This window comes from Papio anubis, chromosome 2 (genome assembly GCF_008728515.1).
Source record: "Papio anubis isolate 15944 chromosome 2, Panubis1.0, whole genome shotgun sequence".
In the NCBI taxonomy this organism is placed as follows: Eukaryota; Metazoa; Chordata; class Mammalia; order Primates; family Cercopithecidae; genus Papio; species Papio anubis.
The window spans coordinates 94,864,385-94,889,751 of NC_044977.1; the positions used below are offsets into that span (position 1 = coordinate 94,864,385).

General features: G+C 47.2%; 1 protein-coding gene across 1 annotated transcript in view; it reads left to right on the top strand.

Moving 5' to 3' along the window:
* SLC6A20 (solute carrier family 6 member 20) overlaps positions 1-16,283 on the top strand; it is a 38,495-nt gene extending 22,212 nt beyond the window's left edge. The window contains exons 5-11 of the mRNA XM_031663411.1: positions 1,684-1,794; positions 2,852-3,093; positions 3,908-4,070; positions 8,554-8,758; positions 11,177-11,336; positions 14,200-14,365; positions 15,098-16,283. Coding sequence (XP_031519271.1) covers positions 1,684-1,794; positions 2,852-3,093; positions 3,908-4,070; positions 8,554-8,758; positions 11,177-11,336; positions 14,200-14,365; positions 15,098-15,247 — 1,197 coding nt within the window. The 3' untranslated portion in view covers positions 15,248-16,283. The remainder of the gene's footprint in view (positions 1-1,683; positions 1,795-2,851; positions 3,094-3,907; positions 4,071-8,553; positions 8,759-11,176; positions 11,337-14,199; positions 14,366-15,097) is intronic.
* Positions 16,284-25,367: the final 9,084 nt, after the last annotated feature.

The following is a 25,367-nucleotide window of genomic DNA, read 5'->3' on the forward strand; positions in this document are numbered from 1 at the left end:
ACCTGTCATGCCATAAAAACTTACTTATTCTTATCATCTATTTCCTCTGCTTCAGCCATACCCTTCTCCATGGAAAAATACCCCAACAGCTCTATGTAAAGGGAACTAATCTTGTCACAGACCATGTGCCATTTCCTGGCATCCCCTGTTGGAATTGCCTTTGTTTCCTGCCAGAATCTCTGCACAGTGGTCAGAATTGGTTTCTTCCAATAGGTTAGGCTGGATCACATGTCGAGCAATTCTGCCCACTTGGGGAGACTCCATGAGCCTCCGGGAAACTTGCTCACCTCGGGAGAAGGAGGGAAATTCCTGGGGCTGGCCCTAAGGGCCTGCTTAGTGCCCATTGTGATGGATGTTGGTCACGAGTGAGTGCCCTGTCTTTTCATCTCTATCTCTTATCTGGTTTCTTTTCTTATAATCTTGGGTGGATTTATTACTCTTCTCAAGTTACAACAACCTCAGCTAAGAAGCAGTGATAAAAGACACACCCCGCATTCCACCTGCTGTCCTCTGGGTGACAGGGCACAGAGTGCCACTCTGGCGGCCTTGGAAATGGATAAGAAGATGACACCACACCTCAGTGGGAAGGGAGGGTCAAGTGTAATTCAAGTTCACCTGAACATGAGCCACCAGCCATATTTCTCACAGAGTGACTCAAACTTTAAGGGAACTCTTACACAAAAGACAATCTAGCAAAATATTTATTTGCTTTACAAATGAGGCTCTGGTACACATATGAGTTGATTTACAGAAAAAATTCCATTCCTGGCTAGGCACACGTGCACTTGAAGGTCTGTATTCTATGGCTTTGTAACAGTTAGAATCACCCAGAGCATGACAGGTGACTACTAACGCTACCATGAACACCGAATATATTAACAAAACATCATTGAACTTACCATGCATGTTGGTGGAGAAAGAAGATCTGATTGACAAAAATGTCCATTCAGGTGTGATGTTAAAGCCTAAGGAAGTAAACCCTTTTTGGAGGGTTGCCATAAAAATCAGATCTGAATTTCCTATTGTGTGTATTATGGAGACATTGTCCTCTACTCTACACGTCGCTGCTTTCCTGCATGAGCACTCATGACCAATCTGCTCTCAGGCCCCAATCCCGGGGAAATCTGTCCTTCTCCAAGCTGCAGATTTTTGTTTTCCTTTTAATTGTGTTCCTGCTTTGTGTGTAGGCCACCAGGAAGCTCGGAGCTGAATCTGGCTCAGAAACTGGGTAGAGACTCATGCACAGATTCTATGGGTTGCTTTTTCCTGTGGGCTTATTACTGGATTGCCCATATATTTTTTTGAGGCTGATTTCTTTATCTAGCAATTTTGAAATGTTAATGTGACTGATGTGTTTTTGTGGGTAACCTCAAATCCTTTCCGGAATAAGGTCAGGTTGAAGGGAGGGTGGAAGGCAGAGGCTCGGTACCTGTTTGCCTCTTCTCCACCGAATAAGAAATGTCCTGCTGGTCACAACTGTGGGCGACCACATCCCACCAACCCACTTCTCCAGCCCTAACCCAGAGCCTGTGTGTGACCAAGAATCTCCATGCCTTTTCCAGCTGTCAGCAGCTGGGCAGTGCAGCCTGAATACCCCAGATGTGGCGGTGTTCCGTGGGGCGTGGGTCTGTCCTGTGGACCCCACCGCTCCGGGAGGCCGACTCTGCCCTCTGATGCCCGCAGGTGGTGTATTTCACGGCGTCACTGCCCTACTGCGTGCTCATCATCTACCTCATCAGGGGCCTCACGCTCCATGGAGCCACCAACGGCCTCATGTACATGTTCACTCCCAAGGTACGGGCTGAAGCGGGAGGGCCCTAAGGGCGCCCCTCACTCATCCTGCCACCTTCCAGGACAGGTGGGAAGAGGGAAAGATGGAGAGTGGGCCAACGCTGTACCCAGGGAAGCTGATGTGAGCCCACCAGGGTGTGGTGGGAGTGTGGAGTACCTGCAGTCGCTGGATCACCTCCTCAGCCAGGTCGTCCCCACTCCCTGTTAATTCTGGAGCATTAAGTCTTTCAGCCTCTCCTTTTCATCCTCACTGTCCCCCAACTGCTGCACCCCCACCACCGCCTCACCTCAAGCCCCTTTCAAACTGGACCAAGCTTTTTCCCATGAGCACTGCTCTGGTCATCTTGTTTGTGGGCTCATATGGTTCCCTGCACCCGTTTCCCTACAGGGTTTCCTACAATCCCTTCCCAACCCACCCACTGTTCATGCACCCCACACCCAGGGTTCATCCATGGAGGGTGCCCTCTTGCCTTTGGGATGGGGCAAGTTCTTCATTTAGCAAATCTAGCCCCTGGAAATTAAATGACTGTGTCATCCTCCTCCTTCCCCATTCCAAACGCTCCCTGATGTCAGTGCCGAGAGTCAACCCACACCTAGACCTCCCCTGCCAGGCCACACCACCTCCATCTCTGAATGCTCAGACCTGTGCAGTGTCTGCCTGTGAATCAGGGCTCCATGTGTGTTTTAATTATTTTACCCTGCAGTATTCCATTGCACACCTCTGCACTGATGTATAGTGGTGAGCATAGCTGCTTCTGGTTACACACCTCCTATGACTGAAGTGCTGTAGAAGATACGTAGCACCTTATATCCTCCACATAGCACCTGTATTCTCCACAGCACCTTAGCCATGGGAGGTGTGCAGCTTGAGCTGTGTGTTTCATCTGCCAGGGAGTGGATGGGGCTAGAAGAGCTGGTCTCCAGTCCCAGGGGTGCCCCGATGGCTGCGTGCTGTAGGCGAGCTCCTTCCCCTCTCTGGGTTACTCTCCTGTTGAGGGTCTAAGTGTTTGTTTGGAATCTCACCCAGGGCTCATCAGCCCTGTCCCTGTTGGCCTTCCAGATGGAACAGCTGGCCAACCCCAAGGCCTGGGTCAACGCAGCCACCCAGATCTTCTTCTCACTCGGCCTGGGCTTTGGCAGCCTGATCGCCTTCGCCAGCTACAATGAGCCGTCCAACAACTGCCAGAAGCACGCCATCATTGTGTCCCTCATCAACAGCTTCACCTCCATATTTGCCAGCATCGTCACCTTCTCCATCTACGGCTTCAAGGCCACCTTCAATTATGAAAACTGCTTGAAGAAGTAAGCTCGGGCTGTCCCACCGAGTCCCAGGCCTCCCTGAGCTCTGAGCTGAAGGGTCGCCTGGGCAAGGGCTGGGGCAAAGTGCACCAGTTTTGGAGTCCTCAATCCAGGGCTCACGTTCAGACTCCTTATACCACCACCAGTTGCTGGGGGGCCTGGGGCATATCAACATCTGCCTGGCAGGGACGAGGGCACGTTAATGTGTTGCGAGCACTTAGCGTAATAGGACATACGACAATCAAACTTTGTTTCTTCTACTCCATCTCCCCAACCTCAAAAGTAACCAAGAAGCCTCTAGCTAAGCCACAGAGATTGCAGGATACACTTTCTGTGGCGCCTTGCCCAAAATACATGGACATCATCCAGGAGGTATGCTGTCCAGTTGGGTAGTTACCAGCCACAAGTGGCTGTTTACAAATTTACATTTAAATCAATGCAACTTAATTCATATTCCCATGTTACTTTCAATCAGTTGCTCAGTGTCCACCATCAAGTACTCAGTTGCCATATGTGGCAGTGAGTGCCAAATGGGACAGCCCAGATAGAGAACATTTTCATCAGCACGGAAACTTCTGCTGGACTATGTTGGTCCAGAGGTTAAAATAGCCTCGCTGTGTGAGTTTGGTGCCTGTTGTCATCATTGTTCATATCTGAGGCTTCTTCAGTGCCATTCAAAATTACCCCGCCCTTTAAAAGGTCACCAAGCAACAGGTTCCCTTTCCTCACCTAATCAGAAAAGAAGAGGCTGATGGGCAGCTTTGGTGACAGCTGCCTTTCTGATCAGTGAAGGTCGGTCCGATGGTGTGTTCTGCAGGGTGACTCTGCTGCTGACCAACACTTTTGACCTTGAAGATGGCTTTTTGACGGCCAGCAACCTGGAGCAGGTGAAGGGCTACCTCGCATCTGCCTACCCAAGCAAATACAGTGAGGTGTTCCCGCACATCAAAAACTGCAGCTTGGAGTCGGAGCTAGACACGGTAACGTGCCCAGGCAAGGTTGGGGACTATCTTCTCTCCACACACTCATGGGGACCTTGGTGAGCTGCTGACTTGGAGCTAGGTGAGGTCCATAAAAATGAAGAAGGATCTTGAATAACTTTTCCTGCAACTCCAAGGAGAAGAGAGGCTTTACCACCACTCTCCTGAGGGCTGCTGGAGAATGCTAGTTACAGTAAACTTCCTGGGGGACCTCTCTGTCCGTTCTTTTTCTTTTGTGTTTCTAAGCTTTTAAAATACAGGAAAGTAGAGAGAATAATATAACAAACACCCATATATATACCACTCAGAAAGATCCATTATAAACATTTTGTCATTTTGAGTTCAGATTTTTTTTATATAAAGGGAAAGAACGTTTCAAAGATGAAGTTAAAAAGTCCCCTTTGTTTTCCCTACTCACCAGAGGCAAGAACCTTCATTTTTATATTTTATATTTTACATTTTTATACTCATGTATTCTTAAATAATATCATTGTTTTGTTGGCAGTTTTTATTTTATTTTATTTTTTTCCAGCAAGCCTTTGGACTCCTATGTCGGCAGTTTTTAAATAGGCATAAATGGTCTGGAAAGATACTTCTCTCATTCAGCATTTTAATTTTGAGATCTGTCCAGAATAACACATGCGGAGCCTCATTGTTCATTTAAATGCTGCATTTTATTCCATCACACAAGTATACTGCAATTTATCCATTCCCTTACTAATAGACATTTGGAGGTTTTTTTTTTAATTTTTGCTACTGAAAGTCATCTTTATATTTTACAGAATTATCTCTGCTGTGCTGGAAGCTTTATTTTTTCACATTAGTTTGAGGATCAGTTTGATAAGTTTCATTGGAAAAAAATCTAGGGAATTTTTACTAGACTTGCATTGATTTTATAGTGTAACTTGGGGAGAATTAATATGTTTTGAATTGTGACATTCGACTTAGGAACATACTTTCTCTCATTCACTCAAGTCTTTTAAAATATTCTTCAGCTAACTTTCTCTATGAACATCTTGGCACATCTTTCATTAGATTTCTATTACCTTACTGTTTTATTGTATTGTGAATGGTGTCTCTTCCCCTCATTCTATCATTGTTTGTTTTTGTTGCAAAAGGAAGCTAAAAATTTTGTATGTTGACCTTGTATCTAGCAATCTTTATGAATTCTCTTATTAATTCTCACATTTAGCTATAGACTTGCTTCAGTTTTCTATGTTAAACTGTCCTATCGCCTGCAGACTGAATTTCGCATTTTTCTTTTCAGTGCTTATATCTCATTCCCTTGTTCTTATTGTATTCACTAGCATTTCTAGCACATGGGAGTAGAAGTGATAGTGGGCATATTTGTCTAATTCTTATATTTAAAGTAAACACTTCTAGAGATTATTTCTACAGAGTGTTCCTAGGTAATGCTTTTCAAGGGTAGGGAGTAGGGAGGGCCTATGGCTCTGGTTGCCAGTAAGCTACTTTGGAGGTTGGTATTTTTGGTGTGGTTGGTTGGTTGGGTTGGGTTTGTTTGGCACTTTGTTTCCTGGGTACAACCACTGTAGGTCATTTCATGGGTTAGGCAATGCTTTTTTCTCCTGCTTGTTCAGCCCTAGCTCCATGCTTGCACTGGCCTGTGGCATGAGCCTACTTCCCTGGGCAGGCATCAGACCGCAGCCCCCAAACCCCAGCCTTCAAGGCCTAGGTCCTGTTCAGGTGATCCATGAGGTCCTTCGGCTTCCGCACCTGTTCAGTGCTTTCACTTCAACTTTCCTTTATGGTTTTGGCACCTGGGAGTTTTCCTCACTACTTTTGAGCTTGGCTCTACAGCCAAGAATTACATGGTTGGTTATTGATTTATCTAGACTTCGTTTTTCCTGTTGCTTTGTTCTTTTTTTTTTTTTTTTTCTTTCTTTCTTTTCTTTCCTCATTCCACTTTATTCCCTGCTGTTTGGAATTTGGCTGCTTGATTTCTTCTTGAAATTTTCCTTTCATATTTAACTTAATAAAGTCTAAAGTTAAACAGCATCTTGACCTCCTTCCCAAAATTCAAAAGGACATTAGAGTACTTTCATTTTATTGCTCCCATTTTAAATGATTGTTGTCTAGTTCTGTCTCTTTAACCCCATACACTGGACATGACATTATTATTATTTTATACAGCTCTTGTATTTACCTACATGTTTGCCATTTTATTTGTTCACCATTCTTTCTTGCATCCCAGTGTCTCCAAAGGTTTTTCCTTAAAATACTTTCATTTAGAGCAGTTTTCTTAAATTTTATTCTGTAATTGGCATCTATCTTTTAAAGATATTTTTCCTCAGCGTAGAAAATTCCAGGTTAACAGTTATTTTCTCTCAACAGTTTGAAGATGTTTGCTATGTGATTCAGGCTTCCATTGTTGCTGTTGAAATTTTATTTCATTCTTTGTAAGCAAGCAGTTTTTTCTCTTTCTCATGATCTTCTCTTTGTCTTTGGCCTCTGCAATCTAGACATGGCATGAATATATTTTTATTTATCCACTCTAGGCCTAGGTGAGGTTGGGCTTCCTGGATCTATGGATCCATGTTTCTTATCAGTTTTGGAAAATTCGTACCTATTATCTCATAATCATTGTCTCTGATTATCTCATTTTTCTCCTTTTGGAACTTCATTAGATGTGACTTTTTCATCCTGTCCTACAGGTTTCTTAACCTCTCTTTTATTTTTCCCATCTTCTTATCCTTTTTTTATCTTATTGAGTCATTCCTGGATATATCTTTCAGTTCACTAACTCTCTTTTCAGCTGCATCTAATCTGGTATTTAATTGTCAACTGAACCTTTTAATTCAATAACTATATTTTTTATATAGATGCTATTTTTTTCCAATTTATTTGTCCATCCCAATAGTTTCTTGATACATGTTTATCTTTGTAATGTTATTCTTTGTTTCGTTAAACATTTCATACGTAACCGTTTCAGTCGTGGCCATAGGCAAGAGAAGGAGAGCAGTATTTTAACACTGTTTAGAATTGCTGGCTCATGATAATAATAAAAAGTATATCAACTTTTTGTAGATTTTTACTATTGTTTTTAAGTTCTCTACAAGTAGTCACTCCCTTGTTGTTAGCACATGAAGCCAACTATTTTCAGTATGCCTCTGAGTAGCTGGTATGCTATAGAATTGACCTGTGTTCTTGTATTAGTCAATGCAGCCTGCTATAACAAAATATCATAGACTGGGTGGCTTAAACAACATAAATTTATTTTCTTTTATTTACTTTTAGTAGAGACGAGGTCTTGCTATGTTGCCCAAGCTGATCTCAAACTCCTGAGCTCAAGTGATCCTCCCACCTAAGCCTCCCAAAGTGCTAGGATTATAGGCATGAGCCACTGTGCCCAGCAAGCAATAGGAATTTATGTCTCACAGTCCTGGAGGCTGAGAAGTCCAAGATCAAGGTCCAGCAGGGTTTGGTTTCTGATGAAGGCCTGTTTCCTGATTCATGAATACTTATCTTCTCACTGTGTCTTCACACAATAGAGAGTTCTCTCTGTCTCTTCCTCTTGCTATAAGACCACAGTCTGGTCAGATTAAGGCTCCAATATTATAACTCCGTTTAACCTTAATTACTTCCTAAAGACCCTATCTCCAGATACAGTCACATTGGGAGCTAGGGTTTCAACATACAAATTTCAGGTGGACACGGTTCAGTCCATAGCAATTCTGAATCTGACAATCCAACATCTGCCACCCTTGGGGAGGGTTGTTCTAAATCTTATTTCTTATTCTTGCTAGTTCTTCACTCACAGTGACTTCTCTCCTTGTGGGTTTGTAAATCCCTGTTTGTGAGCACTTTGCTTAATCTCTGGGAAACCTATGTGTCTAAATTGGGGGGCTTCTACCCAGGGAGGGCTTGTTTTTGCTTCTTCTGTGGGTAGCCAGGGAGTATACACAACTTATTATCCCTTTTGAGCCCCTTGGGGGATTATCTTTAAGCAGGAGTTCCAGCCTCAATTTCCATAGCTTAACATCTCCGCAACAGCGTTACCAACACAGGGACCTGACCGCTGAGCACCTGGCCCTCCTGGTTGCCTGCTGACCAAGCTGGCTCTCCACAATTCTGCTTCCTGCTGCCCTGGCCCCACCCTCCCTCCTCAGGTCCCAGCCACAGAGGTTTCAGGACACCTAGTCAGTCATCACATTAGAAGCAGAAATTATGCACTGTTTTATTCTTTTTCATCCAGAATTTACGTAAATTGGGGCAGGAGAGGGGAACTCAGTGTTGCAGGCTGGCTGCAAGTTCTCACGTGCTTTGTATATATGAGCTCCCAGCAGCTCCCTTTCCTTTTCGACCCAGCTAAGTGTAAGGGGCTGGTCTGCAGATGGAAGCTCCAACCTCACAATGTGGCTTCTCATGGCCACTTCCAAGGTACCCCACGTTGCTTAGCACTGAATGTGTGAATAAGACTGTAAGTCCCTCATGCATGTAACTGGTGTCTTCTCACCCTGGGCAGGCCGTCCAGGGCACTGGCCTGGCATTCATCGTCTACACGGAGGCCATTAAAAACATGGAGGTGTCCCAGCTGTGGTCGGTGCTCTACTTCTTCATGCTGCTGATGCTGGGCATTGGGAGCATGCTGGGAAACACAGCGGCCATCCTTACCCCTCTGACAGACAGCAAGATCATCTCCAGCCACCTGCCCAAGGAGGCCATCTCAGGTCAGCAGGCCAGCCAGTGGAGGGGGCGGGGATCAGGAGGGCCAGGGCATGGGAGTGAGCAAGGGAGAGTTCCCTCAGGGGTCGTGAGGGGGCTGCAGCCACCTCACCATGGTCCTGCCACGTCTTCTCACAATCCAGGACCTGGGCCACATGATTCATCCTGTGCGTTCCATTCTCCACATCACAGGGAAGTGAAGTGGCCACCCCGACCCAACTCCCCAACCTGACATTCGAAGTTCTCCAGGCTAGGAGAGAACTTGCTGTTGTTTTTGTTTGTTTTCATTGAAGTATATTATATATATTTCAGACAGGGTCTCACTCTGTCACCCAAGCTAGAGTGCAGTGGCGTGATTTTGGCTCACTGCAACCTCCATTTCCCGGGTTCAAGTGATTCTCCTGCCTCACCCTCCTGAGTAGCTAGGATTACAGGTGCACGCCATGACGCCTGGCTAATTTTTGTGTCTTTAGTAGAGACGGGGTTTCACCATGTTGGCCAAGCTGGTCTTGAACTCCTGACCTCAGGTGATTCGCCCATCTCAGCCTCCCAAAGTGCTGGGGTTACAGGCGTGAGCCACCACACCCAGCCTGAAGTATGACTATTATAAAGTGTAGAATTCTTAAGTGCAAACTCAGTGGATTTTACATATGTGTCCACTCGAGGAACCACCACCTAGGTCAAGATACAGAACATTTTCTGCACTCTAGACAGCTCCTTCACACCCCTTCCCAGGAAGTATGCACCCCTGGAGTTCACCTCTATTCTGACTTCTACATTTTAGGGGGTTTTTTTTTCCTTTTTTTTTTTTTAAAGACAGTCTCACTCTGTCACCCAGGCTGGAGTGCAATGGTGCGATCTTGGTTCACTGCAACCTCCGCCTCCCAGGCTCAAGCTGTTCTCATGCCTCAGCCTCCTGAGTAGCTGGGATTACAGGTGCACACCATGATGCCTGGCTAATTTTTGTATTTTTAGTAGAGACAGGGTTTCACTGTGTTGGCCAGGCTGGTCTCAAACTCCTGACCTCAAGTGATCTACCTGCCTCGGCCTCCCAAACTACTGGGATTACAGGCATGAGTCATTGCGCCTGGCCTTCCTGTTCTTGAATTTCATATGAACGAAGTCCTGTTGTACATACTCTGCACCTATTTTCTTCACTCAGAATCTACCTGTGAGATCCACTCATGTTTCGAGCAGCGATCGTCTGCCCCTTTTTCTGCCTATATAGTAATCCATTGTAAGATCACATACCAGTTTCTTTATCCATTCTGCTGTTGATGGACATTTCAGTTCTTAGGAAATGAGCTGGCTTTTCCAATTACATCTCTCATGGTTTCATTCCCTGGCCCATCTGCAACCAGAGTGCCTCGAGGACCCTGTGGCCTACACCTCTGCCTCTGAAGACACCATTCCTCCACATGCAGGACGAATCAAACCCAGCTCCCAGGCCATCTCCTTCAAGCCCCGACCACTCCAGTTGGAGTTGCCCCCACCTCTTCAGAGTCCAGCAGCACTTAGCCCCCCTCCTCGGACCTGGTCTCTGTAGCCAACACTAGGTGTGCCTGTAGCCCTTGGCCAGCACATGGTCCCTTTCTCCTTGTGTGTCCCCATCAGGATGGCAGGAGGGCTCGGTAGCTAGCAGTGTACGGTGTGGTAGTGGAAAGGGCAGGTGTGGGCTCGAGACTCAGACACGCATGGGGTCCCCAGGGGAGGCAACTGGAGGAGACTGGGATGAAGGCCCAGGTTCTGGAGGCTAAAGGGCCTGGGTCTGAATCCTCACTCTGCCACTGACGTGCTATGGGACGTCGGGGGAGCCTTGGACATCTCTGAGCCTTGCCTTCCCATCAGTGAAAGGGGGCTCTGGCAATCTGCCTCAGAGGCCTAAGGGTCCAGCGCATTGCAAGTGCCTGGCACGTGGGAGGATCTTGGTGGACATGTGTCTCTTCCCCGCCCCACCCCCTTCTTGGTGGATGCAAGTCCTCTCTAGGAAGTCCTTATGGGGCCACCCCATATTCAAGCCTCCTCCCTTGATTCTTTTCTCATAAGCTCCAGGGCTGAGTTGTTGGGATAAACAGAGAGGGTTATAATTGCAGACCCACAGCCTGGGCGGGATCCTGGAATGGCAGTGCCCACCACGTCTGCTTGTTCATTGAGCTTGAAGCTCTGCCTCCCCTGCAGGGCAGCTCAGTGAGTCAACATCAGTGACTCCTGCTGACACACCTCGGGACACCATTGTGCCCCCTGCCCCACACACATGGCACACACCTTCAGAGAGTCCAACCCACAACAGCTCTTTCAACCCATGTGGATGAACCAATCAGCCAAGGTCCCCCGAGGGCCAGTGGCCCCGCTGTCCCTCAGAGAACTGGTGAGCAGTAGTGGGGGGTTTTGGGCAGGTGAGCAGCTGGTCTTGTGGCCCCCAGGTCTGGTGTGCCTTGTCAACTGTGCCATCGGCATGGTGTTCACCATGGAGGCTGGGAACTACTGGTTTGATATATTCAACGACTACGCGGCCACACTGTCCCTGCTGCTCATCGTGCTGGTGGAGACGATTGCCGTGTGCTACGTGTACGGGTTGAGGAGGTGAGGAGGCCCAGGACCCCTAGTTGCGCAGGGAAAACACAGCCACAGAGGCCACACCCCTCAAGGAAAACAGCTGTTTCTTGATACACATCTTCACCTCTTCCTTAAGCTTGGCATCGTTACTCAATGTTTGTTCTTTGCCCGCAGATCTCAGCTAATGCTCTGCCCCTATTCCACGCTCAGTTTGCTTCAGTGAATATCTTTCTCTCTATTCCCGTACTTTTGCTTTGTATCACAGAATGTTTTAGGGTCGACCCTGCTGGACCCCCACAGCTTACTGGGGCAGGGAATTGTGCCTCCAGGCACTGGATGCTCTGATCATCGGCCAACATCAGTATTTTCCCAGAACCCTGACCAAAGTGCAGTTGATAACTTAGACCTTAGAAAATTTGGCAGATTGAAAATTTAGTCAGTGAGGTTCTCAATCCCAGTGCACAGCACAGGACTGGAATGTTTTCATTCTCCCCAGGTGATGGAATGTGCAGCTGGGGCAAGAGCCACCGGTCTAGAGCAGCCTTCAAACTCGAGTGTGCCTCACAGTCCCTTGGGCTGGTCAAACACAGCTGCGGGACTCACACCCAAGGTTCTGATCAGGCAGGCCTGGGGAAGGCCAAGAATTCACATTTCTAGCAGGTTCCCAGATGAGTCTGGCACCCACGCTTTGAGAATCACTGGCCTAGAGAGCTTTGCTACCCCAAGTGTGGTCCCTAGAGCGGGAGCAGCAGCAACAAGGCGCTCATTGGGACTGTAGAAGCTCGGACCCACCCCGTCCTGCTGAATCAGATCCTACATCTTCACGCTATGTCTGGGGGGCCTGAGGCACATCAGTTTGGGCAGCGCTGCTCAAGTTGGCACCGGTTTGGGCGAGGAGGCTGTGCCACGTTGTTTTCTGCCCTCTTCCCCAGTCTTTTTGATCCTCCATGCTGGTTCGGGGTGGGGAGGGAGACATTGACAACACTCTGGGAGGCAGGCATTCCTGAAGCAGCATTCCCTGCTATGTCCCTGCAAAGGCCAGGGTCCTGTGCCATGCTGCGGAATCTCCCATGGTCCATTCATTTCAGGACATAAGTTAAACAAAGCCAAATCGATGTCTTTCCCATAGGGCTTCTTAGAGTCTTAAAGACAGTTATGGATCCCAAAGAGAGGGTTAGAATTGCAGCATTTCCAGACTTACTTGGTCAAGGAATGCCTTTTCACCCTCCGCTCACCCCACTCCCACCCTTAGCTACTAACATTTCGAGGACACTAGCGTTAGGGGGACCAGCTCTCCCTGTTTCCCCAGGATTGAGGGGTTTTCTGGGATGTGGAACTTTCAGTGCTAAAACTGGGAAAATCCCTGGTCACCTAGGAAATGCCAGTCTAGAGGGAGAAAGAGATTGGTCACTGAGAGGGTGAGTGTTTCAGGATAAAAAGAGAAGGTTGGGAGAGAGGAACAGAACCTAGGGCCCACTGGAGGTCACTAGATGGGTGAGGGGCACAAGTCCATCAAAAAGGGGCTGGCGAAGGGAGACAGGCGGAAACAAACGTGCCTTGGAGATGTTGTAGGTGGACTGACTGTAAGTGGTAGGTGGGGAGTGCTTCAGCTTGCTCAGGGGACACCGCCATCTAGTGACCACCCAGCGACAGTGTCCTGGGGCTTTTCTGCAGCCAGCTCTTCCCAACTTTCTCCATCCAGAAAGCGGGGGGTAATGGGGGTGTGAAGGGACAAGAGGACCCTCAACACTTTTTCACCTGTCCGATTTTTGAAAGCCCCAGATTTCCACGTCACATACATGAGCCTTCATGGTCTACAGCCTAGAGTCCCACTATGTCAGCAGCAGCAAAGGGCAGGTGGTGATCTCCGCACAGCCTTGCATGGACACCCAGGACATGCAGCAGGTCCCAGGGAGGGAGGGGCTGTGGCTGCAGCCGGTGACGTTTCACACCCACACCACCCCAGCCCCTCCCGCCAAGGCTGCTTCTCCCGCTGTAGGGAGCAGGTTTAAAGGCTCTGGGCCTGGTCTTTACCAAGCCCTAAGGCAGATGGCATCGCAACCCTGGGCCTTGGTTCCTCCTGTGTGAAATGGGGAGTTTTGTTGGGCCAACATCTCCCAAAATGCCAAAGATACTTTTTATACTGTGTATGTGTACTCAAAAATACGTGTACTTAGCCTGTCAAGTCTATGAGAAACTGGCTGCTGTTGTGTTGCTGCTAAATGTAGGTTTAAAAGTAAAGAAGAGGGAAAAGAGAGAGCTACAGGAATGATGGAGATGGTGATGGTGGCTGTGGGCAACGCCTTTGGGCCTCACTGCCCTGGCCGCTCTAGACCAGCTCCAACAGGCCAGGGCTACAGAAAGGCCTTCAGTCCAAGGTTGGCTCTTCTTCTGTCCCAGAAAACCTGCTCTGGTTTCAGTGGACCAAGTGATTTGGCTCCGTGGCGTTTACTGGGAAAGGGAGTCACTGACTGACAGCAGCGGGCTGGGTTGGGGGGTGGGCAGAGCTGCCCAAGAAGCCCCTGTCGTTGATGACCAGCCCAACAAATGTCCCTCCCTTGCTGCCTGTGCCCACCATTCCTGGAAGCTGCCCTCTGGGCTCTGCCAGCAACCTTCGTCTGAAGGCTGGCACTAGGAAGGCATCTTCTGATGTCCACTATCCACAGGGTGCTTGCTCCGTCACCCTTTCTGGGCAGTCTCAGCCCTTCTCCCCTCCCCACCGCAGCACTGCTCTCTCAAGAAGGTGTCACAGAGGAGTCCAGTGGCCAAACTCAGACATCAGTTACCACCTAGAACAGAATGTTCCTTTGTGAGTAGGGACGGGTAAACTGGACGCCCTCACCTCCGCAGCCTGGATAATCCAGACTTTCTCTCCCTGTTTTCCAAATAGATTTGAAAGTGACCTTAAGGCCATGACTGGCCGAGCTGTGAGCTGGTACTGGAAGGTGATGTGGGCTGGTGTAAGCCCACTACTGATTGTCAGCCTCTTTGTCTTCTACCTGAGTGACTACATCCTCACGGGGACGCTGAAGTACCAAGCCTGGGATGCCTCCCAGGTATCTGCTGTCTCTGTAGGGCTGGCGCTGGGCCCCCATGGTCACCCAAAAGCATGGGCCATTCGTTTTCTGAAACCAGGGAACTGTTTCCATAGTGTGGGTAGGTTATTTGTCACGACATGGAAATATCACTGAGGCATTTTAGAAATAGCCCAGGACAGAGGAACTGGGCTTTGAGTTTTTAGATATATGCTTCAGTGGGGCGAGAGGAAGGCACTGCTCCACAGCTTCCCCATCGACCTGTCCCCTGGACGCTGAGAAAAACTCCCGCTGCGAAGGCGCCAGCTCCTGCCTCTTGAGCAGCGCTGCCCTCCGCGCCCACCACAGCAGACAGCACTCATAGAGAACATTGCTACCTTCATGGAAAGTTCCATTCCGGGCTAAGAGTAGTCCCCTATATTTTAGGTGCCCTGAATGTTGCCTTAGACGTAAGGTGCTTGATTATTACCATGATTATTCATTATGGGTAGCTCCAAACAATAGCTCTACACCCACTGGTTCAAGTAGTTACTATTATTCCTAGTTTATGGAAGAAAAAGAAGGTGAGGGCGGTTAGGCTCCTGGCACATGTGCTAGTGAATTGCAAAGCTGGTGGCCCCAGGAGTAAGGACACCGGCCCCACATGCTCTCTGCCCACGTCACACCGCCTCCGCATCACGGGTGGCGGCCCTGAGGCCCAGGGGCAGTGCTCTCAGCAGGTGCTCTCTGCTGACACTCAGTCTCTCCTTTCAGGGCCAGCTTGTGACCAAAGATTACCCGGCCTATGCACTGGCTGTCATCGGGCTGCTTGTGGCCTCCTCCACCATGTGCATCCCCCTGGTGGCCCTGGGGACTTTTGTTCTGCATCACCTCAAGAGGGGAGACGCAGCCCCTGTGGCCTGAGATGTGGGCCGCTCACAGTTTTACAGATACTATTTACAGGCGGAAACTCCTCTGCTGCTTTTTCAAATGCTTAAGCCAGAAGTGCTCCGCCCGTCAACTTCCTGAGTCTAAACAAGATGAGGAAGGTGTGCAGGAAGGAGACTCCCTTGGGAGAACACACACCCTCCGGAGGCCGCCCTTCCTCCCCGTCGCCTGCCTCCTCATCATCGAAGGGGGGGACTATGAAAGCCAGTCTCAAAGATAACGGCGGTCCTTCATTCCAGGAAAGTCCTAGAATTAGGGCACATTGCGAACTGAAATATGACTATAATTCTTATGGGACCAAATTTAACCAATTTTTGTTTTTGGCTGAAGAGACACCAAAATATTAGAGGACAAATATTTTTAGATCCATTTAAGGAGTTTCGAAGTGCCTAAGATGACATATTTGTCACTGGTGCAAAATTAATTATCTTCTTTTTTGAGTTGTAGTGAATATGCAATTTCTGTATTCCCCTTCCACCCTTTAAATCTTAGGATGACAGGTTATAAAGAAAGAAGATCTTTGTTTGGGACCCCCACAGGGAACCTTTCTCTAAGTTCTCTGACAGTGGGTCCAGGACCAGACCTTTCTACAAAAAATTGCCCCAACGACAGTTTGCAACCGCAAACCACATTAGAAGTCTGCACAGACATCCCTCCGTGGTGTCTTGGTGCATTGGAAAAGGAGTCAGGAGCCACTGTGAGGATGAAAGTGGATCTCAGCTGGGCATGGTGGCTCACAACTGTAATCCCAGCACCTTGGGGGTCAAGGCAGGTAGATCACTTGAGGTCAGGAGTTCGAGGCCAGCCTGGCCAACATGGCGAAACCCCGTTTCTACTAAAAATACAAAAAAAAAATTAGCTGGGAGTGGTGGCACAGGCCTGTAATCCCAGCTACTCCGGCTGCTGAGGCACGAGAATCATTTGAACCTAGGAGGTGGCGGTTGCAGTGAGCTGAGATCATGCCACTGCACTCCAGTCTGGGTGACAGAGCAAGACTCTGACTCAAAAAAAAGAAGTGGATCTGACTTTTCCCATAGGCTTAATATTACATTTGGACATCGTGGCCAACTCTATCAAGACCACAATACCACTTACAATTCATTTTAAATGATTCATCTGTACATAAGTTTTCTGAAATGTATATAATTCAAACAGAGCATCTTGTAGCTGAAGACACACCGTATCTCTGATATCACATTAGTCCCTGTGGGGAAAAGAGAGAGAGATCAGACTGTTACTGTGTCTATGTAGAAAAGGAGGACATAAGAAACTCCATTTTGATCTGTACTGAGAAAAATTGTTTCTGCTTTGAGATGCTGTTAACCTGTAACTTTAGCCCCAACCCTGCGCTCACAGAAACATGTGCTGTATTGAATCAAAGTTTAATGGATTTAGGGCTGTGCAGGATGTGCCTTGTTAACAATATGTTCACAAGCAGTATGCTTGGTAAAACTCATCGCCATTCTCCATTCTCGATTAACTAGGGACACAATGCACTGCGGAAAGCCGCAGGGACCTCTGCCCAAGAAAGCCTGGGTATTGTCCAATGTTTCCCCCCACTGAGACAGCCTGAGATATGACCCCATGGTAAGGGAAAGACCTGACTGTCCCCCAGCCTGACATGCGTAAAGGGTGTGTGCTGAGGAGGAGTAGCGGAAGAGGGAGGCCTCTTCGAGGTTGAGATAAGAGGAAGGCTTCTGTCTCCTGCTTGTCCCTGGGAATGGAATGTCTCGGTGTAAAGCTGACCATTCCCATTCGTTCTATTCTGAGACAGGAGAAAACCACCCTGTGTCTGGAGGCGAGATACGCTGGCCGCAATACTGCTCTGTTACTCTTTGCTACACTGAGATGTTTGGGTAAAGAGAAACATAAATCTAACCTATGTGCACATCCGGGCACAGTACCTTTCCTTGGACTTATTCATGATACAGATTCCTTTGCTCACATATTTCTCTGCTGACCATTTCCCCACCTGTTGCCCTGCTACACTCCTCTCACGAAGATAGTAAAAATAATGATCAATAAATACTGAGGGAACTCAGAGGCCGGCGCTATTGCGGGTCCTCTGTATGCTGAGCTTCGGTCCCCTGGGCCCACTGTTCTTTCTCTATGCTTTGTCTCTCTGTCTTATTTCTTTTCTCAGTCTCTCGTCCCACCTGATGAGAAATACCCACAGGTGTGGAGGGGCTGGCCCCCTTCAAATCCACCCTGAGAATTTTCTTTTTTTAACTGCAATAAAGTAGGTCAAGGTTACTCCTAAAGTGAGCAGGTCCCTTCCTGCTCTAACGTCCAGTGCTTCCTTGAGACTATGGAATTCTGGAGAGTCTCTGCGGATATATTTGCACAGACATCTTTGAAGACACAAACAAACACTCACTTGGGACGTTGGCCAGAGATGTCTTTTTACTTTTATGCTGTAAAATTCTCTTACAGCAAAAATAGGCTTTAGAAAGGTCTTCTACTGTCTTCAGCAACCATCTCATCAATACTTCCAGCTTCACCTGATTGTCCAGTTATCAAAAGATCACTTGACTTTCAAATGTATGAGCCAGCACGTACCCCACAGATTCAATCTTCTTATCAGGTGGTTCTTTTATGTCAAAAAAAACCTGCTGTCCAGGCTTGAAGAGCACGCACACTCAATGGCAAACACAGCACCGAGTCTGCTCTGAATCCTGGAGGGTCTGGCCCTCGTCTCAACCCCCACTCACGGTCACTGTCTTACAACTTGGGGCCACCTGGGATCAGCCATCAGTCGGGGTGCGTAAGCCTTGAACACCAGGTAGCCTCAGGAATGAAAAGATGAATGTCCTATATCATGACCTTACTCAGTGTCCCCACCTTGCAACCCATTCCAACCTCTGGAGCATTTAAAACTCCAGATGCCCACACCACACCCTGGGGCCACCCATCAGACCTGGGCCTCCATAGCCCCCAGAACTCCCTAGGTGATTGCAATGTGCAGCCAAATCGAGAGGACCCCTTTAAAAAAGAAAGGATATGGGTGGTACATTGAGGAATATTTTCATTTTATAAAATGACTTAAAAATTTGAAAGCATTTTTGGGCTGGGCGCAGTGGTTCACGCCTGTAATCCCAGCACTTTGGGAGGCCTAGGTGGACGGATCACGAGGTCAGGAGATCCAGACCATCCTGGCTAACATGGTGAAACCCCATCTGTAGTAAAAATATAAAAAATTAGCTGGGCGTGGTGGCGGGCGCCTGTAGTCCCAGCTACTCGGGAGACTGAGGCAAGAGAATGGTGTGAACCCAGGAGGTGGAGCTTGCAGTGAGCCGAGATCACGCCACCGCACTCCAGCCTGGGTGACAGAGCGAGACTCCGTCTCAAAACAAAAACAAAAACAAAAAATAAATAAATTTTTAAAAAGCATTTTTGAGCATTTCCAATTATATGGAAGAGCTACTTCTACAGAATAGTTTCTGCTCATGGAACTCAAACAGATGAAGCACCACTGTTACAGAATAATGTGCTCCAGATGAAAATGTCTCGTTTCTGTGAATTTCATGAGGAGCAGAGCATTTCTCAAGAATCCTCTTGAGCCAGTAATCAATCCTATCTCAAAAAGTGTTCTTAGCCATTTCCTAGGTACTGCACAAAAGTGGCCATGTCGACATTTGTCCATTCACCCTCCAATAAGCTGGAGAGAAAAAGGGACATTCCATCCCTGTGCCCTTAGTAGTCACCATGGCGCGATGGCCAGATCACAGACTCCGGAAAGTTTTCTGTTTTTACTGGAAACATAGTAAACCTTGATTTAGCTCCAAGAAATTGAGTAGGGAAATATTTGTTTTTTAGCAATTGTCATAGTAAATAACTAAGCAAGTGTATCTACAGTTTTTGTTTTTGGGTTTGCTTTTGTCACTTACTGGATACAGTTTAAGACCTCTCTCAACACAGGATTTTCCTCATGTAGAAACATAAGCTAATTTTGAAAAAATGGAAAATAAGAGGGGGCAAATCCATCCAAATTTTTTTTCCACCACGCTTTTCCATGTAACCTCCTCATGTAACCCATGAGATGGCACCAATGCAGTGGATGAAGTCTATCATGGGAAGATGAGAGAGTCCACAAGAAAAGTTAGAAAAACAATTTCTAATTGGCCAGATTTAAAACAGAATGTGAGCCCCTTGGAATTGCTGCAGGAGCTTGCCACTCCTTTTGAGAGTATCCCGGGCAGCCTTGCCCATCTCAGCGTCTCCTTTTGGCCAGGGCCGTGCACAACCACATGAGGTTTGAATGTGACCTCAGAGCCTCACCTGAGGGGGAGGAGTGTGTAAACTATTGTATTTGATTTTTGTATGAGTTACTTTGCATGGAAAAATTAACTTATGCCACTTTATCGGTAGAAAAGCTGGGGTAAAGAATTAAATAAGCCGATTTTCTGCCCTGTATCAGTCAGGGGAAGAACAAAAATAACAGATTTACACATCCCTTTGCAAGGCAAAAAGTGGATCTACAAATAGGAAATTCTTAACCTGAATTTCCTGACCAGTCTCTTACATGTGGGTCACTTTTCTATTATTCACCCTCCTGCAGAGTGGGTGGGTCAGGCTTTTTTGAGATCACCCAAATAGTATATTACAAACCAGTCCCTTGGTATGCGCCGGGGCAATGGTGAGCAGGATAGACACAGTTGCTGGCCTTTATGGCACTTACATTCTGGAAAAGGAGAGAGACAATGATGCATAACAAATAGATGATATGATTACAGACTGTGATCATGTCTAAGAAGCAAATAAATGGCCCGATGTGGTGGCCTTAACAGGACAGTACTTTAAGCGGTTGAGGAGCTTTGCGAACTGAAATTTAAAGAACAAATGAGTCATTAAAATTCCTAGAAGGTCTGTCCAGGAGAGGTGACAGCAGGTGCAAAGGCCCTGAGGAGGGAAAGAGCAGAGACGAGGCCTGTGGTTGGAATGGGAAAGCGAGTGATGGGAAGTGAGCTTGGAGGAGTGAGCAGGGGCCAGATCACGTAAGGCCTCGCAGGCCACAGCAAGGAGCTTCATTTTCCTTGAAGAGAAACAGAATGCCACTGAGGGTTCACTGTGGGGTCTGGCAAGATCTGATTTATATTTGAAAGATCACTGTTGCCACGGAGGATGGATGGGAGTGGGGCATCAGGGGAGGCTGGAAAATCACTCCAGAAGCTACTGTAGTAAACCCATGGAAGATGATGGCAGCATGGACGTGGGAATGGATATGGAGAAAAATAGGCAAGCTTGAGCTATACTTTGGAGGGAAAGTTGCCAAGTCGTGCTGCTGGGTTGGATGCCCAGCTAAGGGAAAGGGGGATAAAGAGCTTCACCTGCTGGGTGGATACTGGTGCCATTTCCGGAGATGAGGAAAGTGGGGAACAGAGCTGGCCTACAGAGTAAAACTCAGGAGTGGTTTGACCATGTGAGGTTTGAGATGTCTGTGAATCAGGTGGAAATATCCAGTAACCTGTTGAACATAAGAATCTGGAGGTTGGGTTATGTCTGGGCTAGAGATATAAATTTGGGAGTCACAGTGGAGAGATGTTATTTAAAGTCACAGGTCTAAATGAGGTCATCCAGGGTGAGTATACATGAAGAGGGCCTGCGACCAAGGCCTACAGGAACTCCAACGTGTTTTCAGACATGGCCACATGTGCTTTTCCACCTCTCCCATGGAGGGATAGGGTCCGTGTATTTAGGTGGGCTTGTGACTGCTTCAACCAAAAGAGTATGATAGAAGGGACACCATTTGACATTCAAGGCTAGATCATGTGGCCATGCAGCTTCGACCTGGTTTGCCGGAACATTCACTTGGGGAGCTCCAAGTTGCCATGAATGAAGGCCCACCACCCTGACACTGCTGTACTCCAGCTCACAGGACCAGCTCAGTCCACCTTCCAGCCATGCCTGGGCACCAGACTAGCTTGGGCCAGACAGACCAGCCAAACTGTCAAATGAATCCCACTGAGTGACCTCCATCAGTGCCATCTGGAACAGAAGAATCACCCAGCCAACCTATGCCTGAATTCCTGACTCACAGCATTGTAAAGTAGAGAGGAGGGATCAACAGGGAATGGAGCAGCCAGGTGTGGTGGCTCACGCCTGTCATCCCAACACTGGGAGGCCCAGGCCAGCGGATTGCTTGAGCCCAGGAATTCGAGACCAGCCTGGGCAACATGGCAAAACCTTGTCTCTATAAAAAAATACAAAAATTAGCCAAGCCTGGTGATGCATGCCTGGAGTCCCAGCTATTCGGGAGGCTGAGGTGAGAGAGTCACTTGAGCCTGGGAAGCAGAGGTTGTACCACTGTGCCCCAGCCTGGGTGACAGAGCAAGACCCTGTCTCAAAACAAAAAAACAAAAACAAAACCCAGGAGAATCTGGTCCCAGAAGCTCAGAGAGAACATCCTAAATTCTGCTAAACATGACTTACCACTTATACTTTCTACTTTTCCTAATGTCAGTCTATATTTGAACCCAACTCTAATAGGAGCTTGATTTAGGACATAAAATGTTAACACAGTATTTTAGTGAATGATACTTTAGGTTTGTACAACTAGAATAAAGGGCAATAGGCATGCATCACTGAAAATAGTGAGTGGAGAAAGACGAACACCTGGACTTTTGGCTAAACAAAAACAAAAAGCAAATTCCTGCTCAGAATAATCTATCAAGGCAAGTGTTAGGAACAAACAGACCACCTAACTCCTTCACCTGGGACCAGGGAATTCACTTAAACATGTCACAGCCCTTTACTAATTGGTCCCCCCAGTGAGATCACATCGTGGAGCCTCTACATGGATGTCCAGCCCAGAGGAACAAGGCCAGAGGCAGGAAAGGATGACAGCTGGACATCAAGGATGACTCCCCACTCGTAGACTTACCCGGATCTCTCAGGAGGTGAGTGCAGATGTACATGTGTGTGTGCATGGATCTTAGGGAACTGCCACCTGGATAAGAATTTTAAAATTTAGCATTAAGGTGCCATCAGATTCAATACTCAAGTGAGGTCCAAATAGATTACAGCCCATGTTTTTCAGCTTCAAGGCCAGAATAGTCACCTCCATGCTGGCCTTTCACAAAATGAATCCCATGAAGGCTGGTCCTATGAGATGCTCTAGGAACAAAAGATTCCACAGGCTACAAAGTTTGGGTGCTGCTGCACGGTAGATACCTCCTCCAGGAGAGTCACTTCTCAAATCTCTGACAAGTCCCGCAGGTTAGATAACTCTGTGTAATCCAGTGTTTGCAAAGAGTTCTCACCACAGATCCACTGTCAGAAAACAAGTGTTAACACAGAGAACCCACATTACTCCAAAACCGTACTGCAGGTCAGGAAAATGCATGACATCAAGCTCTCTGCCTAACAGACTGAGGAGCCCAGAGCTCACGGCAGCGACAGAACCATCCTGCAAGATGCATTCTCAGCAGTGAAAACATACCGGCAAATAGATGAGAATAGAAAGCCCCAACACCCACAAGTAGAGCGGACTTGAGAGACGATAGGGGTGGCACTGCAGACCAGGAGGGATAAGATTCAACAACATCCTCAGCAACTGGATAACTCTAGAGGAAAAAGAACGCTGGACTCTGTCAGATGACATCATATTGTCTTACGTAAGCACAAAATGTGCTAGGAAAACACTGGTCAATTCAATACCATTTATACACTTGGTTCATCAAAAGTCATAAGAAAAAGAAAAGACAAGTTAAAAATAGAGGGAAGATATTTATAGTATATACAACTAACAAATAATTATTTTCTAAAATATAAAGAATGTCAAAACTATGAAAAGATGCTCAATCTCATTAGTGATCTGAGAAATGCCAAAATTGAGATACGATTTTTATACCTACTGGATTAAAAAGTTAGGAAGTCTGACAGTGCCAAGCATTGGTGATAATGTGGAACTGGGAGCAATATGAATGGCAAAAGCAATTTAGAAGAGAATTTCATGTTACCTTATATATTTCAGGCTTATAATTCTACCACTGGGCATGGAGCATAGAGATATCATTTCCGGTGTGAGCTGGAGACATATACAATGCTCACAGCAGTACTTAGTGCAAAAACAAACAACCAAAAACAACCAGAATATCCATCAATATTAGACTAGACAAAAAATGATTTATGACCATCATAAATAGATCCAAATGAATACATATATTGTAATATAGTCATTCAAAGTAAACAACAGTTGGCCGGGCGCAGTGGCTCACGCCTATAATCCCAGCACTTTGGGAGGCTGAGGCAGGTGAATCACTTGAAGCCAGAAGTTTGAGACCAGCCTGGCCAACATGGTGAAACTCTGTCTCTACTAAAAACACAAAAATTAGCTGGACATGGTGTCACATGCCTGTAATCCCAGCTACTTGGGACGCTGAGGCAGGAGAATTGCTTGAATCCGGGAGGCAGAAGTTGCAGTGAGCTATTGCACCACTGCACTCTAGCCTGGGTGACAGAGAGAGATCCTGTCTCAAACAAACAAACAAACAAACAAGGCAGACAACAACAGGTTGGACTCAAGCTATAACCATCAGTGTAAATGAATCTTAGAACAATGCCGAATTCAAAGGCCAGCTGTATCATGCATATGGAATGATGCCATTTCTACACACTTCAAAAAAAGCAAAACTAAACAATACAGATATTACATATACATTATATAGATATTACATATCTAGTGATACATACTATGTGCTAAACTAGGAAGAAATGCAAGGCTAGTGGTCATCTCTGGGAAGATGTAGGGATGGCAGTGGGAAGGAGAGCACGGGTTTCCAAGGTGCAAGTTCTGTTCTCCCCAACCATGCTCCAGATGCCCAAAAGCATACAGAGGAAAACAGTAAAGCTTTAGATTGAGGTGGAATATTGAATTCTTACAAGCTAGGTGCCTTTCCCAACACTTCTTCCAAAGAAGGAAACGTAACCAGGAGTTAAGGATAATAGCAGAATTGTGCCCTGGCTCTGCGGAACTCAACTAGCTGCCCTGGATAGGGCGTTCATGGTATACCTGCTGTGTCTGTGTCCCTCCTCTCCCTCCCCCTCCTCCATTCTTCCCTCCCGCTCTTTCTTTCTGGGGCTAATTTGCTACACAGCATTAGATAGCCAGAACACCTAGGTCCTAGCATAAGCCCCACCTCCTCCAGGAAGCCACCTGACTCCCTCCCGCAATAGCTCTGCACTTCACCTTTGTATTCGCTCCTTACTGACTATGGTCAGCAAACTTCTAAGATGGCCCCCAAAGATTGCCACCTGGTATTCATGCGCTCGTGTTATTCCCCTCCTCTTGAATGAGCTGGACCTAGTGACTCCTAGTGCATAGAATACAGTAAAAGTAATGGGATAACAATTTCCAGATTAAGTTATAAAAGACACTGTTGGCCAGGTGTGGTGGCTCACGCCTGTAATCCCAGCACTTTGGGAGGCCGAGGTGGGTGGATCACCTGAGGTCAGGAGTTCGAGACCAGCCTGACCAACATGGTGAAACCCCGTCTCTCCTAAAAATACAAAAATTAGCCAGGCACGGTGGAGGCGCCTATAATCCCAGCTACTCAGGAGGCTGAGGCAGGAGAATCGCTTGAAGCCGGGAGGAGGAGGTTGCAGTGAGCTGAGATCACGTCATTGTACTCCAGCCTGGGCGACAGAGCGAGACTTCGTCTCAAAAAAAAAAAAAAAAAAAAGAAAGAAGAAAAAAGACACTGTGACTTCCTCCTTGCTAGCAGACTCTTGCTGACTTGATGAACCAAGTTGCCATGTTGAACAGGCCGACGTGGCAAGGAATTGAGGTTTTCAGCTAATAGCCAGCAAGTGGACCAGTCTAGCAGCCCACAAGGAACTGAATCCTGCTGATATGATTTGGCTGTGTCCTCACCCAAATCTCATCTTGAATTCCCTGTTGTGGGTGCGACCCAGTGGGAGAGAATTTAATCATGGGAGTGGTTTCCCACATACTGTTCTAGTGGTAGTGAATAAGTCTCTCGAGATCTGATGGTTTTATCTGAGGTTTCCATTTCTGAGTCTTCCTCATTCTCTCATTTTTTTTGCCTGCCACCATCCACGTAAGATGTGACTTGCTCTTCCTTGCCTTCCGCTGTGA